Source organism: Lynx canadensis, chromosome C2 (genome assembly GCF_007474595.2).
Source record: "Lynx canadensis isolate LIC74 chromosome C2, mLynCan4.pri.v2, whole genome shotgun sequence".
NCBI lineage: Eukaryota > Metazoa > Chordata > Mammalia > Carnivora > Felidae > Lynx > Lynx canadensis.
In genome coordinates this window covers 37,017,648-37,034,217 of record NC_044311.2, presented here as the reverse complement: position 1 = coordinate 37,034,217, position 16,570 = coordinate 37,017,648, and the positions used below count along the sequence as shown (strand labels likewise).

Here is a 16,570-nt window from a genome sequence, read left to right as displayed (position 1 = left end):
CCTCCAGAGATAGTCCTTCTCCTCAGCTTTTGCTGGAGACTTGTCCACTGTCACCACCAGGGCCCTAATAAGACCCTAGTTCTTTAAAGGGGCCTTTGTGTCACTGTGGTCCCATTTGTCAGGCACGAATCATCTCTTTGACTTCACAGCCCACTGGCCTTCTGAGTACAGGACCCTACCTGCCTCCAGAAGAAGAGTCACAGAATCAAAGACTTGGGAAGTGGACGAGATCACCTCATAGGTCAGAGAGGTTGCACGACCTACCCCGCATCACACAAGCAGCTTAAAATTATTTACGGATGGCAAACTATAGACCCCCCAGCAATCTAGTATCACGGATCAGAAGTGGGCTCCGATTCAGCCAGCTAGATTCACATCTAGGCTCTATCCCTAAGAGGTGAATGCCTGGAACAAGCCAATTAATCCCCTGAGTCTTTGCTCATCTATAGTCAAGGGATAGAAATGATAAACATCTGTCATATATCATACGTCCATATGTAACGGTATATATCTATTGTCGGGAGAATAAATGAGATAATCCATGTGCTGTACTTGGCACACAGCGCTCAATAAAAATTAGCTGGTATTGTCATTATTATTATTGCTCCCTGACTCTCTCCTGACAGCCTGGTGCCATAGCCCTCGAAAGACTTCCTCTTTCTTCCCTAGCACCACACCTCTCCTCCCACCTCCTCTGCTGGTGAATAATGACTTGTCCCTTAGGGAATCATGGTTTCCCTTATCCAAACCACGACTAAAATTTATACAAACCCGGCACCTGGGTGACTCAGTGGGTTGGGCATCTGATTCTCGATTTTGGCTTGGGTGTGATCCCAGGGTCATGGGATTGAGACCTATGTAGGGCTCCACACTGAGCATGGAGTGTGCTTGAGATTCTCTCTCTCTCTCTCTCTCTCTCTCTCTCTCCCTCTGTCCCTCTGCCCCATGCACATGTGCTCTCTTTCTCTGTAAAAAATAAAAAAATAATAAAAAAAAATTTATATGGACATCCTTTGTGATCTACCTTCCGTTATACATAATCAAGAGCATATCTCCTCTCTTCCACTATACAGAGGACTTCCTTGGACAGTGGCATTGCTTTATATATATTTGTATCTTCTTTAGCACTGAGCACAGTGTCTTGCAAAAACAAGCCATCAATAAATATTTGTTAAAAGAATAAATGAATAAGAAGGAAGGGCGGGAGGGAGGGAGGAAGGAAGAATCCTTTTGAGAACCCTGACATTTACTCAGAAACATTAGTTCTAAGAAGGTTTTTGAGTTGTGATGACCTGATGAGCCACAAGGAACCAGGACTCTGAGCTCCTTACCTTTGCCTCCCTCAGCAGTCAGAGCCCTGAAGGAACTCTGCCTTCCAAACTCACCTGCAGTAATCCAGGACAAGAGAATGCAAATAGCTGCATGGCAGAGCCCTGCCCAGTCTCTGCAGAGACCACAGATCCATCCTGCAGTCAATGAGTTCCAGGGTGGTAAATGGGCAGGTGGCGCGCCCCTTCAATTCCAGAAGTGAAGCCTAAGAACATGAGGTGAGAAAGGGCTTACACAATGAAGACAAATACGCTCTGTGTTTTAATGTTTCTTAAAAGTTGATTACGTTAATTACCCCAACATTTTTGCCTTTAACACAACTTTCCAATGTCCAAGGAGAAAGTGACATGAAGATAAAATAATTTCCCTTTATTTTTTAAAAAATTTTTTTTCAACGTTTATTTATTTTTGGGACAGAGAGAGACAGAGCATGAACGGGGGAGGGGCAGAGAGAGAGGGAGACACAGAATCGGAAACAGGCTCCAGGCTCTGAGCCATCAGCCCAGAGCCTGACGCGGGGCTCGAACTCACAGACCGCGAGATCGTGACCTGGCTGAAGTCGGACGCTTAACCGACTGCGCCACCCAGGCACCCCAAATAATTTCCCTTTAAAAGGAAGACTCTAGGGGCGCCTGGGTGGCTCAGTTGGTTAAGTGTCCGACTTTGGCTCAGGTCATGATCTTGCGGTCCGTGAGTTCAAGCCTCGCATAGGGCTCTGTGCTGGCAGCTCGGAGCCTAGGGCCTGCTTCGGATTCTATGTCTCCCTCTCTCTCTGCCTCCCCCTCATTCATGCTCTCTCTCTCTCTGTCTCTCAAAAATGAATATATGTTAAAAAAAATTTTTAAAGGCACACTATGAAGAATTAAATGGGAAATGCCGCTCTGTGATGAGATATACTGCAGCATATCTTTTTAGATGCTGTGGGCTGAATTGTGTAATTCCCCTCATTCATATGCCGAAGTCTTACCCCCTAGTACCTCAGAATGTGACTGCATTCGGAAAAAGGGTCTTCAAGGAGGTATGAATTTAAAATGAGGTCATTAGGGTGGGCTCTTACCCAATATGACTGACTTTCTTATAAGGAAAGGATATTTAGACACAGGCACGTATAGAGAGGGAGGCAACATGAAAACACAGGGAAAAAGTGGCCATTTACAGGCCAAGGAGTGAGGCCTTCAAAGACGCCAACCCTGCTGACACCCTGAGCTCAGACTTCTAAGCCTTCATAACTGTGAGAAAAGAAGTTTCTGTTGTTTAACCCTTGCAATCTGTGGTACTTTGTTATGGCAGCCCCAGCAGACTAATACAGATGTTGATACTCTAACCAACAAATTTATTTTCCTATGGTTGTATGATAGGGAGATAGGATAAAATAGGCAGAGAAGGAAAGGTTAGGACCTGAGGTCCCTGGGTAGGGTAAAAACACATATTTTGGAACAATGCTGGGAGTATCTGACCACAGCAAACTCACTCAGGCATAAAGTTCCTCTTAAGAATGTAACAAACACCACCTACCGCCCTTCAGGTTCCCCTCAGGAATTGGACAATCAAAATACCTAACGAAACTAAATAAACCATAAAATTTATGTTATCTGAGGGACAGTAAGACCGCTCTGACTCCTCACACAATGGAATGAAGCCAATCTGGAAGGGACAGCCCAGCACCTAGAGCTATCCAGCCGGTAAGGGTGGAACCTGACAAGGAACGAGGGGGAAGGGGAGGGGGCATTGACCAAAACCTTAAAAAACAAAGACCCTTGCCTATAGTTGGGGGTATTTATTTTCAAATGCTCCCTCTCTGCAAAAAGAGCTTTCCTACTATTCTTACTTTCTGATCTTATACTTTTGCCTGCTGCTCATTTTACTCTGTGTCCTCTTCTTCGTTCCTCAAAGCGATAAGGAATCCTGGGTATTGAGGTAAAAAAAAATCCTGAAACAGTTGTATTTTTTTTAGTAAAGAACTATCACTATGCCAATCTTCTTACAATTAGGCAACATTATAATAGTTAAATTATCTCCTAAACAAGTGATAGCCATTATTACAGATATTAAGATTTATTTTTTTAATGTTTGTTTATTTTTGAGAGAGAGAGACAGAGAGAGAGAGAGAGAGAAAGAGAGGGACTGTGAGCAGGGGAGGGGCAGAGAGAGAGGAAACACAGAATCAGAAGCAGGCTCTAGGCTCTGAGCTGTCAGCACAGAGCCCGACGTCGGGCTTGAGCTCATGAACCTTGAGATCATGACCTGAGATGAAGTCGGACGCCCAGCTGACCGAGACACCCAGGTGTCCCCAGATATTAGCATTTAGAGGTCTACGCAGAACTAGACTGTGTAAATTCAGCAATGAGGTGCTTTTCATGGTGAAGCCACAGGACCGGGGGCAACACATGAACATTTGGAACCATCTCAAGTTCTCTCGGTCTCCTGAATGGAGAGATCTATGGGAAGGCCATTCCTTGTGGTAACAGGATTCCAGGGACAATTAAATCCCTACCTAACTGGAGAAGGTATTTAAAGCTATAAAATCACAAAGGCCACCTTTTAGCAATTAGAATCACCACAACTTAAGGATTTCTTCAGCTCAGCATTTAAACCTAAAAGAGGCTTTGGTGGGGTTTGGAGGATTTAGGGTTTCTTGAGGTAATGACATGTTGGTCAGAGATAACATTCCAAATTTATATGTCGGTTGAGAATATAAAAGCCCTTGCAGCCTTAACTATAGAGAGCTGGTGCTTGAGGCCTCTTTAATGAGAAAACACCTAGTTTAAGTGCTGGATTGGATTTCTCAAGCTGTGTTTCTGACCAAGGAGGCAATGTGGCATGTCACTGCCTATGGTAACACTGGTCTGTGCAAAATAGGCTCTTGACCACGTCCTAAAGATCTTGGCCAGTGGTTTACAGTGTCACTCCCTGGGGCACCAGTACTGCTGTGGGCAAGACCACAGCCATCTACCACAGAATTCCTCAGCAGCCTCCAGGTGACCAAGAGGGTTACATTTAAAAAAATTTTTTTTTTCAACGTTTATTTCTTTTGGGGACAGAGAGAGACAGAGCATGAACGGGGGAGGGGCAGAGAGAGGGAGACACAGAATCGGAAACAGGCTCCGGGCTCCGAGCCATCAGCCCAGAGCCTGACGCGGGGCTCGAACTCACGGACCGCGAGATCGTGACCTGGCTGAAGTCGGACGCTCAACCGACTGCGCCACCCAGGCGCCCCTAGGGTTACATTTTAAAGAACTGTTAAGGATCACTTTTTTTTTTAACGATCACTTTTAATATGCATGGATGGACAGCATTCTATTCCTGCTTAAATGGACTGACCCTTTTAATAAAAACAACTAAAAATTCTGGTTCTGTATTTAAGATAACTTTTTAAAATTTATTTTTAATTGCGGTCAAATGCACAATAAAATTTACCATCTTAGGGGCACATGGGTGGCTCAGTCGGTTAAGTAGCCGACTTTGGCTCAGATCATGACCTAGTAGGTTCATAGATTCAAGCTCCACTTCTGCCACTGTGAAGCCCACTTAGGATCCTCTGTCCCCCTCTCTTTCTGCACCTCCCCCACTCCCGTTCTCTCTCTCAAAAATAAACATTTAAAAAATTTACCATCTTAACCATTTTTTTTAACGTTATTTTTGAGAGAGATTGAGAGCACAAGCTGGGGAAGGACCTAATATGGAACTTGAACTCACGAGCCAAAGTCCTGCTCATGACCCGAGCCAAAGTCAGATGCTTAACCGACTGAACCACCCAGATGCCCCCATCTTAACCATTTTTAAGTGTCCAGTTCAATGGCATTGAGTATATTCACATTGTTGTGCAACCCTCAACACCATTCACCTCCAGAAGTTTTTTCATCTCGTAAAACTGAAACTCTATACCCATTAAAAAATAACTCCCATTCTCCCCTCCTCCAAACCTCCAGCAACTGCCATTTTATTTTGTGTCTCTACGAGTTTGACTACTCTGGGTACTTCATATAGGGGAAGGATATAATATTTGTCCTTTTGTGACTGACTTCTCTTACTTAGCATAAGTTCTTCGAGGTTCATGCATGTTGTAGCATGGGTCAGAATTTCCTTCCTTTGTAGGGCTGCATAATATTCCATTGTATGTATCCACCACAGTTTGTTCTCCATTCATCTGCCAATGGACATTTGGGTTGCTTCCACCTTTGACTATTGTGAATAATGCAACCATGAAGATGAGCATACAGATATCTCTTTGAGGTCCTGCTTCCAATTCTTTTGGGTATATCTCCAGAAGTGGAATTGTTGAATCATATGGTAATTCTATTTTTAATTTTTTTAAGGAACCTCCATCCCATTTCCCATAGTGTCTGCACCAATGCACATTCCTGCCAATAGTGTACAAATTTTCCAATTTCTCCACATCCTGTCAACCCATTCTATTCTGCTTTTTTTGATAGATGCCATACTATTTGACCTGAGGTAGTATCTCAATGTAGTTTTGACTTGCATTTCTCCAAAGATTAGTGATGGTGAACATTTTTTGTGTGCTTATTGTTTGTTTGTATACCTTCTTTGGAGAAAGTGTACTCAAGTCTTTTGCCCATTTCTAAATCAGTTGTTTGTTTTTTGTTGTGGTTGAATTGCAGGAGTTCTTTATACATCCAGAATACTAACCCCTTATCAAATACATGATTTGCAATTATTTTTCCTTATTTTGCGGGTTGCCTTTTCACTTCACTGTGTCCTTTGATGCACGGAAGTTGAAAATTTTTTTGTCCAAATCATTTAGTTTTGTTGCCTATGCTTTTAGTGTCATATACAAGAAATGACTGCCAAGTCCAACATTATGAAGCTTTTCCTCTATGCTTTCTTCTCAGAGTTTTAAAAATATCTTTTTAAAATGTGTCAATTGGCAGGTTAGTGAGGAATACCCAAAGGTCGGTGCATGAGAGAAAATGGGAACCTAGGGAGATTTGCAGGGCACTGAAGCCAGCTTTCCGTTTGAGAGCATCAGTGAAGCAGCAGAGTCAAGTTTTGCTTTTCATGGATCAGGTAGTCCAGGGGACAAGAGATAAAGCCCAAGGCCACTGGAAGTGAGGAGTCTGAGAGGAAATGCTGCATAAAGGTATGGCCCCAAACATAAAGTGAGCTACTGCACTACGTCCTTAGACTAAGGATGAACTAGAAAGAAACCTAACTCTTCTTTCCCCAGGGAAAACTGCCTCTCAAACTGTGCCTGACTACACAGAAAAAAATATACCCACTATGAACTCACAAGCTAGTCTTAACACAGGTATTTGCACACTGAACTGATACCACCTGGATGGTTCAGAGACCTCAGATCAAGAATGTATTAATTTAGGGCACCTGAGTGGCTCAGTGGGTTAAAGCATCTGACGTCGGCTCAGGTCATGATCTCAAGGTTCGTGAGTTCGAGCCCTGTCAGATCAGAGCCTGCTTGGGATTCCCTCTCTCTCTCTGTCCTTCCCCCTGCCATCAAAAAATAAATAACTTAAAAAAAATTAGTAATTTAGTATAGCCCTGAGATGCTATCACCCTGAGTGTGTGGCAGAAGCAAATGCAAACCCTCTCGGAGGATTCTATCTTCAAATCAGAGCTCAAGGAATTGCCTCAACTCTTTCCCCAGGAAATATGAGTTTCTAGTACAAAAGAAATCACAAAAACACATAAAGAAATGTCCCATGAGTAGGAGCCAGTAGAAGCCAGTCAGCAGTATCAGACTGCAAAATAATTCAGATTATTGAAACTATTAGACACAGATGAGAAGTTTAACACATTCAATGACATAAAACAAGGCATTTTCCAATAGTCAAGAAACTAGAAAAATGGGCATTAATGTCCTCTCCCAATTTCTACCTCCTTTCTCCTCCCTAAAAGTAATTTTATAATAGTCAAACATTATAGTTTTACCTGTTTTTAAACTTTATAAAATGCAACATATAGCATGTATTCTTTTGTGTCTTTCTTCACTTGTACATTAGGCTTATGAGAGTCACCCTATTTTGTTTTTGCATAGCTGTAGTTGATGTATTTTCATTGCTATACAGTTTCCTACTATACGAATATACCATAATTTCTTTTTTATTTTTTGCACTTTTACATAAGTTTGAAATGCTTCATTAAAAATACGTTGTTTTGGGGGCATTTGGGTGGCTCAGTCAACTAAGTGTCCAACGTCAGCTCAGGTCATAATCTCGCGGTTCGTGGGTTTGAGTCCTGTGTCAGGCTCTGCACTGACAGCTCAGAGCATGGAGCCTGTTTCGGATTCTGTGTCTCCCTCTCTCTGACCTTCCCCCACTTGCTTGCATTCCCTCTCTCTCTCTCTCTCTCTCTCTCTCAAAAATAAACATTAAAAAATTTATTTAAAAAAATACACATTGTTTTGGGGCACCTGGGTGGTTCAGTTGGTTAAGCATCCCACTCTTGATTTAGGCTCAGGTCATGATCTCATGGGTTTGTGATATCAAGCCCCACATCAGGCTCTGTGCTGACAGAGTGGAGCCTGCTTGGGATTCTCTCCCTCTCTCTCTGCCCCTCTCCTGCTTGTGTTCTCTCTCTCTCAAAAAAAATAAATATACTTTTAAAAAATACATGTTTTTTTAAAGAAAAGCTTGTAGGGGCACCTGGGTGGCTCAGTTAGTTAAATGTCCGACATCGGCTCAGGTCATGATCTCATGGTCCGTGAGTTCAAGCCCTGCGTCGGGCTCTGTGCTGACAGCTCAGAGCCTGGAGCCTGCTTCAGATTCTGTGTCTCCCTCTCTCTGACCCTCCCCCATTCATTCTCTGTCTTTCTCTGTCTCAAAAATAAATAAACATTAAAAGAAATTTTTAAAGAAAAGCTTATAGCATATCAGTCAATAACCAAATGAACTATAGCTGGAATACAGATATATTATGTTTATATTCAATTTTAAGTTTAATTGAAGGAATATTTTAAAAACGCATGACTCACCAGTCTGGCAATCTCTGGGTTACTCAGCTGAAGGCCCCAGATACAGATCTCTTTCCCCAGCAGGTAACACTCATCTCGAATTGTCATGAGCAAAGGTTCCAAGGAAATTGGCAGGATGCTTGGTGGGGAGTCATCAGGTCTTACAAGCATAAACTGGAGTGTCAGAAAAAAATTACAGGTGGGAATCATAAAGACATGTCCATGCATCTGAATATGTAGAAAAAGAATATTGTCATTAGACAACATTAGAACATTTAAAATAGTAATTAACCTTGGATCACATGTGCATTGGGGTGGTAATTCAACAAAAATTTATGGAGTTCCTGCCATATGCGAAGCCCCGTGAAAAATCTCACAGGGCAGTGATTTTTCCAATAGGTTACTACCCATTATTGAGTTAGGAAATAAATTGAGTAGGCTGTAACCAGCTTTTTTTCTTTCTTGAATGAATGAAATAGAAGAGAAATTATCTGAGTGTATCCTATGTAGTAAAGAATAAACATCTCATGAGACTTTTATTTTAGTGATGCTCAAAATCAAAATGGAGACCCAACCAAAGCAACCCACCCGACATAAACAGCCCCTGTAGTCTTATGATTCACTCCAGTACTTAATATTGGGTCGTGATGTTAACTGTATTTCTTCTTCTTCTTTTTTTCAATGTTTATTTATTTTTGAGAGGGGGGGTAGGGGCAGAAAGAGAGAGGGAGGCACAGAATCTGAAGCAGGCTCCAGGCTCTGTGCTGTCAATGCAGAGCCCAAATCAGGGCTCAAACTCACCAACCACAAGATCATGACCTGAGCCAAAGTCAGACACTTAATTGACTGCGCTACCCAGGAATCCCAAAGTTAACTGTATTTCTGACAGTGATTGTAATTTAAAATGTTTAGAAAACATTGCTGAAGGGACTATAAATTTGAACAAGGCTTATAATTAATTCTTATGATTAAGTAGTGGAGGTTAATGATAAGAAGTATAGAATACAAATAAAGTAGTAATTATTTTACCACAAAACGATGGCTCTGAGAAGCTCCTGAATTTGGGATGAGCAGGGAGGTGTGTGGGGGAGTCCAGAGAAGCAATGCGAAGGAAGGAATTAGAAAGACCTGGGGAGAGGGGCAATGATGACAAAAATGGTGCTTTTGAGCTGGGCTTTCCAGATGTAGAGTGGGAGGGGCAGGTTGGCTATTCCAGATGTAAAGTGGTATGAGAAAAGGCAGGCCTGCTGCAGGACTGGGATGAGTAGATTTGGAGGTAGGAGGAGGAAGGCAGAAGTACTGAACATAGCCTGGGTACCGGAGGCAGGCTTTGGACTTCATTCAGGCAGGAAGCAGAGGGGATGACACCACCAGTTTGGGCTGGAGAGTTCTGAGGACCCATGTTCCTAAGGAGTAAACCTTAGTCAGTTCCTTTCAGAGAAGAGTAAGAAGAGGAGGCCACACACTCACTTTCCTGAGAATCTGTTCGTTGTTGATGCTGGTCTTCAAGTCCTGTTTGATGGCTGGACACACAGATGTCTGAGTCTGTGCACAATGCTTCTGATAGGTCTTCAGGAACTTTTGAAGAATTGGAACGATGGGCAGGGGTGTTCCTTTAGTTTTTTGTTTTCCTTCTTTCTCTCTTGGCATTGTCTTACAGGGTTAGATTCCATATGGATTCTGAAAATTGTAACTTGCCCTGAAACCCAATACATACAAGTCTTTTTGTATTGGTATAGGTATTGGTATTGGTATAGGTATAGGTATTTTGTATGTATTTTGTATTTGTATAGGTATTTTGTATGTATTAGGGGGGGATCACACCTCCCCCACTAAAAATTGGCAAGTATTGCTGCACACCCTTCTCTGAAAATTTTAAAGTGCCTCATGTATCTTAAAATGGAAGTCGAAAATCAACATAGAGACAGTTGAGCAGAATTGTTCAATTTCCAATCTCTATATTCATGGATTCATGTTCTTTCTTCTAGATTCTTTAAAATGGGGGCAGTTATAAAGGAATGCAATTAATAATGGTGGGCACTAAATATTACAAAAGACATACTGATTTTAAAATGGCATAGTTCTCTTTATAGACATACTTCCTGGAGGCAGCATATCCATAGTGGTTAAGAACATGGGCTTTAAAGGGGAACAAGACCGGGATCTTAGTTTTGTCTCTACCCTTTGACTCACTGGTTTTAGGTACTCTATGAAGCTTTTTCAAACCCTATTTCCCCATCCGTAAAATGGATTATGGTTGTCACAAGGATTGAGTAAGGTAAATTTATAAAGCACTTAGCATAGGGAGGCCTGGGTGGCTCAGTGGGTTAAGCGGTCGACTTCAGCTCAGATCATGATCTCACTGTTCCTGGGTTTGAGCCCCATGTCTGGCTCTGTGCTGACAGCTCAGAGCCTGGAGCCTGCTTTGGATTCTGTGTTTTCCTCTCTCTGCCTCTCTCTCTTCCTCTCTCTCAAAAATAAGTAAACACTGGGGCGCCTGGGTAGCTCAGTCGGTTGAGTGTCAGACTTCGACTCAGGTCATGATCTCATGGTTCATGAGTTCAAGCCCCGCGTCGGGCTCTGTGCTGACAGCTCAGAGCCTGGAGCCTGCTTCCGAGTCTGTGTCTCCCTCTCTCTCTGCCCCTCCCCCCCGCTCATGCTCTGTATCTCTCTCTCTTTCAAAAGTAAATAAACGTTAAAAAATGTTTTTAAATAAACATTTAAAAAAATAAATAAAGCACTTAGCACAATGCCTGGTATGCAGTGAAAGTGCTCAATAGGCTTTATTGTTACTATTGAGGTTCTTATTATTTTGTTGGGCACAGGAAACCACCCAATCAGTATTGATTTGTCCTTTCAGTTATTCAGCCTTGAAAGGTCCCTCCACGTGACAATGCCACCAGCTAGACTCCAGGACCTGACTTTCACTGCCCGCCAACCTGTACTCACCAAAGTTTGCCTCATATTTTTCCTTAAGCCCTTCTTTCCAGCTTGCCTCTTAACTCAGGCGAATGAAACCAGAAACCACCCCTCAGGGCATGGCGACTGCCCTGGCAACGCCTCCCACCGCCCCAGCCCACCCAGACTGAGCTAAACCCCCAGCTCGAAGTGCAGATGGACCAGAGTGACCTCTGGGATGATAAGCAATTACCTTTCCCTCATTTTAATACTAAAATTTCCCCCCAAGAAAGAGCCTCAGCCTCATTTACATAACATGCGATGTATGTGTAGGCATGTTGCCTTCAGGTGCATGTGTGACCTTATGCCCACCTCTACATACCATGACAAGGCCTCCCTGACTAAATAGTCATCCTAACCCTAAACAAAAGGAACTTATTCACCCTATCCCTGGGAGTCACACTTTGGAAGCTATGTCCTGTGATCTCCTTATGTGCTGCAAATAAAGTTTACTTTGTGCGGCAGCTCCACCTGGTGTATCTGGGACTCCCCAAGGATCCAACTCACATTGGTTCGGTTACAATAACTTAAGGTAACAGCTGCAACTCTGAAATGCATTCATAGAGACAAAGGTTTATGGGAATTATTAGAGACTTCCCATTTGGGAAAGTTTACAGATAGAGACTATCCAAAAATGTGTGTATTATGTTACATTAAAAGGGGTGCTCCTTTTGAAGCCTGGGAAGGGAAAGAAGTGACTCGCGCTGGCTGGGAACAAGGACTGGGCCTGTTGGCTCCCCAAACTGTTTTTGGTAAGCATCTGGAGAGGGTAGCCCAGGCTTTGTTGCAGGAGGAGCCAGTTTGAATCCTGTGTCTGTCAATTATTAGTAGAGTGATTGGGGGTATCAACTTCACTTCCCCGAACCCCATTTTTTCCATCTGTAAAAATGGTGGGAAAATAAACTCTTTGGTATTTTTAAGGGTTTAATGCAAATTAAATGTAGAGTTTTCTCTTCAGTAACATGGGGATGCTGCTGATGATAAAGAACTCTTATGAGGAATAGGGGCACCTGGGTGGCTCAGTCAGTTGAGTGTCCGACTTTGGCTCAGGTCATGATCTCATGGGTTCTTGGGTTCAAGCCCGCAGAGGGCTCTACGCTGTCAACAACACAGAGCCCGCTTCGGATCCTCTGTTCCCCTCTTTCTCTGCCCTTCCCTGCTTGCGCTCTCTCTGTCTCTCAAAAATAAATAAAAATAAACATCAAAAAAAATTTTAAAAGAAAAGAAAGAATTGTTATGAGGAATAAGGAATTCGTACATGATGGATGCTCAGAACAGAGCCTGGCACATGCTGAATTCTCAGGCAGGAAACCTGAGGCAAAGCGAGGGAAGTGATTTGCTTACGGGCAAACACTAGTAAATGGCGCAGCGGGGATTCAAATTCAGGCAGCCTGGTTCCAGAGCCCAAATTCTTTTATTTATGTATTTATGTATGTATGTATGTATTTATTTATTTATTTATTTATTATTATTTTTTTTAACGTTTATTTTATTTTTGAGACAGAGAGAGACACAGCATGAGCAGGGAAGGGGCAGAGAGAGAGGGAGACACAGAATGTGAAGCAGGCTCCAGGCTCTGAGCTGTCAGCACAGAGCCCGACGCGGGGCTCGAACTCATGGACCGCGAGATCATGACCTGAGCCGAAGTCGGCCACTCAACCGACTGAGCCACCCAGGCGCCCCATCCAGAGCCCAAATTCTTAACCACTGTAACATACCACCTAAAAGGTACTGCTACAGACTGAGGGTTTTTGTCTCCCTCTCCCCAAATTCATATGTTGAAGTCCTACCCCTAGTGTGATGGTGTATGAAGAGGGGGCCTTTGGGAGATGATACGGGCCAGAGGAGGTCATGAAGGCAGGACTCCCATGATGGGATTAGTGCCCGTATGAGAAGAGACAGCAAAGAGTTTACTTTCTCTCCCTTGAAACGGCTGCCACCTACAAGCCACGAAAAGGCTTCAAAATGAAACCTGCCTTAATGGACCTTGATCTTGGATTTCCCAGCCTCCAGAAGTGTAAGAAATAGATATCTGTCGTGTAAGCCACCGGTCTATGGTACTTTGTTAAGGCAGCCAAGCTAAGATTGGTACTGGAGAGTATCACTTACTGTTGACAATATGAGGTATTTCTCCCCAGCCTTCGCTGGGTATTTACAGGAGCACAAGCTTCACAGAGAACATGCTATGAATACTCCAGCAAGGCCCTCTGAAATCTTGAGTTTTTCTCTTACTATTTTATCACGAGCATTTCTTTGTCATTTCCATAGGCAGTATTGTGGGGCCCAAGTTAGCAAGTACCTGGGTGCTCAAGGCCCGCTTTGACTGGCTGACTCCTAACGAATATTTACTGGAGGCCGAAGGGTAGGTGCCCCACCCCGTGCTAATCGTGTATCTGGGAGCTGGGGGCGTGGGGTGAGGGTTGCGGGGGAGACAGTAGGGGTAGGAGCGCCCACCCTTCCCGAGATAGAAGGAGAGAAGAGTGAGTCTGCGCTAGCCCAGGTCCCCGCCCCCCCCACCGGAGTCCCAGGAGATAAGGAGCGGCAGGGGGTGGGGGGAGGGGCGAGGAGGGGCTGCTTTTCGCCCCCTCCTCCAGGGCTCCCGCTGCACGCCCCAGTTCCGTACCCCCCGGACCGAATGCCGGCCGCCCACGCCGCCACCCCGCCGCCGGCCCGCGCCCCGCACTCACCCGGGCGCCGTGTTCCCGCGTCCCTCTCCCGCCGGCTTCCCGCGTGCGCCCCGCGCCATGGAGACGGCCGCCGGCGGGCGCGGCGCGGGGCGGGGGCTGGAGGGGGCGGCTCGCGAGGGAGCGGGGGGAAAGCTCCCTCCAGGGTTCGTGGGTGTGGGGTCTGGGCTCCGGCGTGGAGAGCTCCTAGTGTCCTCGCCGCGGGTCGAGGTCGACACAGCCAGTAGCGCTACGAGGGACGAGGTCTAGGAGGAGACAGAAGTTGGGGACCCGTGTGTGCCTGGCCGTCGGCAGGGCCTGGGGCGGGGCAGAGGTCGCCAAAGGTAGCTGCGTCCCACCCCAAGGCCGCACGCGGACACCCGCGAGGGGACTCTCCCGCCCGCAGCCCGCTTTCCTTTTGGAGCGGTTTCCCCTCCCCAGGCCCACGAGGAAGGGGGCGCCAGGATAAAGGAGGCAGCTCAGGGCTGGCCTGTAACAGAGGTTTTTTGGGGGGGATGGGGGGAGATATTGAAGAGGCAAAGGGAAAGCAGTTGCAGTTAGGGAGTGGATGGGGGAGGAAAAAGGATTTTAAGAAATCTGGCTGTGGGTAGTGGCTTTGGGGCTTGTAAATACAAGGGCAGAGTAAAGGCCCCCGAAGATCTACATGTTCTAGTCTTGGGAACCAGTAAATTTCTTACCTTACATAGCAAAAGCGACTTTGCAGATTGATTAAAGTTACAGACCTTGAGATAGGACTGTTACCTTTGATGGGGGGGGGGGGGGGGGGGGGAGGGAGGAAGTGGTCAAGGAATCTAATCACCTGAGTCTGAGAACACACGGCCCAGAAAACTCCCCTGTGGTCAGAGACATGCAATGAGAAGGACTCCAGTGGCTGTTGTTGGCTTTAAAGATGCGGGAAGGGGGATGCGAACCAAAGAATTTCTGTAGCCTCTAGAAGCCGAATAGCTGAGGGGCGCCTGGGTGGCTCAGTTGGTTGGGCGTCCAACTTCAGCTCAGGTCATGATCTCACAGTTTGTGAGTTCAAGCCCCACATCCGGCTCCGTGCTGACAGCTGGAGCCTGCTTCGGATTCTGTCTCGCTTTCTCCCTGCCCCTCCCCTGCTCACACTCTGTCTCTCTCAAAAATAAAATAAACGTTAAAAAATTTTTTTCTAGAAGCTGAATAGCTGTGGAAATGGATTCTCTCCAAATCTCCACAAAGGAACCCAGCCCTGCGGATCCCTGATTTGAGTTCCGGGAGACCCACGTGGGATTTCTGATCTCCAGAACAAATAATAAATTACCTATCTATCTCTTAGGATATAAAATAGGCTCTTAATGAATGTTTAATGGAAGAATGAATTAAAAAAGAAAGTGGATTAAACTAATTCACAGTGAACTGCAAATGGAAAATAGTCCTTTCTCCTCCAGGGCTAGTTGTAGTTCTAAGTGTGTACTTTAAACTCAAATGGCTGAAGGCGCCTGGGTGGCTCAGTCGGTTAAGCATCCGACTTCGGCTCAGGTCATGATCTCACGATCTGTGAGTTCGAGCCCTGTGTCAGGCTCTGTGCTGACAGCTCAGAACCTGGAGCCTGCTTCAGATTCTGTGTCTCCCTCTCTCTCTGACCCTTCCCCGTTCATGCTGTCTCTCCCTGTCTCAAAAATAATATAAACGTTAAAAAAAAATTAAAAAAAATAAACTCAAATGGCTGTAATGGTAGACATGTGTGGCACAAAATGAGGAGAAAGAGGTACAGAATGATAAGGAGGGATCCTGCCTTTGGACAGACATGACTTTCCAGTGAGTGTGTCCCCATGAATCCGGTGCTGCTGGGTTAATTCTACTTTGTGCATACTCCGTCTCCCCGTCCTTCTCCACCTCCCACCCCCTCCTCCTCCATCACTGGGCCCTAGTCCAGTCTTTCTAGGACACAGCTAGAGAGGGGCAGCGAAGGAGGACAAGCACAAAGTGAGGGGAAAGGGTACACTTACAGGTCACTGACTGGGATTCAAAGCACATGCTTAAGGACCAGCGAATGATGAGGAAGGCCATGGCCCAGAAGACAGGGACAGAGTAAGGGTCAGAAACCAGATGGCTCATCACATATGAAATGAGGTTTCCTCCTTATGCACAGTGGGAAGATTCCTAAAGAAAATGGAACATTAGCATGAAGTTCAGTTGCAAGTGACAGAAACCCATTAACACTGGTTGAAACAGTATAGAAGTTCATTCCCCTTTCATGAAGTTCATGGGTAAGCAGCCCAGGGCTGCTACAGAAGCTTCAAGACCATGAGGAACCCAAGCTCCTTTTACGGTATTACTCTGCTATTCTCAGCGTGTGAGTTCCACCTCATGGCCCTAAATGGTTTCTGAGCCCCAGCCATTTTGTCCACGATTCAGACAGATTTCAGAGAAGTGGACACAGAAGTGCACATTCTCTCCCTATAAGGACATTTCCCAGAAACTGCATGGGACACATTTGCTTAGGTTCCACTGGCCAGACTTATGGACATGATCGTATCTAGCTGCAAAAAAAGGATGGAAAATATCGTCTTTATTCCAGGCAGACATATGTCCAGCTAAAAATGGGAGCTTCTGTTACTTCCAGAAAAGGGGGAAGGTGGATACTGGGAGATAACAATCTGGGCCAGCTGCCAGGGTCACAGGGAGAACTGGGCACTGGGTGAGATAG

General features: G+C 45.1%; 1 protein-coding gene across 2 annotated transcripts in view; it reads right to left on the bottom strand.

Moving 5' to 3' along the window:
• The window catches only part of LOC115524061, a 51,432-nt gene extending 37,473 nt beyond the window's left edge, over nt 1–13,959 (bottom strand). For both annotated transcript variants that reach the window (XM_030330410.1, XM_030330409.1), the window contains exons 1-4: nt 13,903–13,959; nt 9,728–9,956; nt 8,279–8,431; nt 1,386–1,534 (exon numbers count right to left, since the gene is read on the bottom strand). In XM_030330410.1, the coding sequence (XP_030186270.1) occupies nt 1,386–1,534; nt 8,279–8,431; nt 9,728–9,907 (482 nt within the window). In that variant the 5' untranslated portion in view covers nt 9,908–9,956; nt 13,903–13,959. The remainder of the gene's footprint in view (nt 1–1,385; nt 1,535–8,278; nt 8,432–9,727; nt 9,957–13,902) is intronic.
• Nucleotides 13,960–16,570: the final 2,611 nt, after the last annotated feature.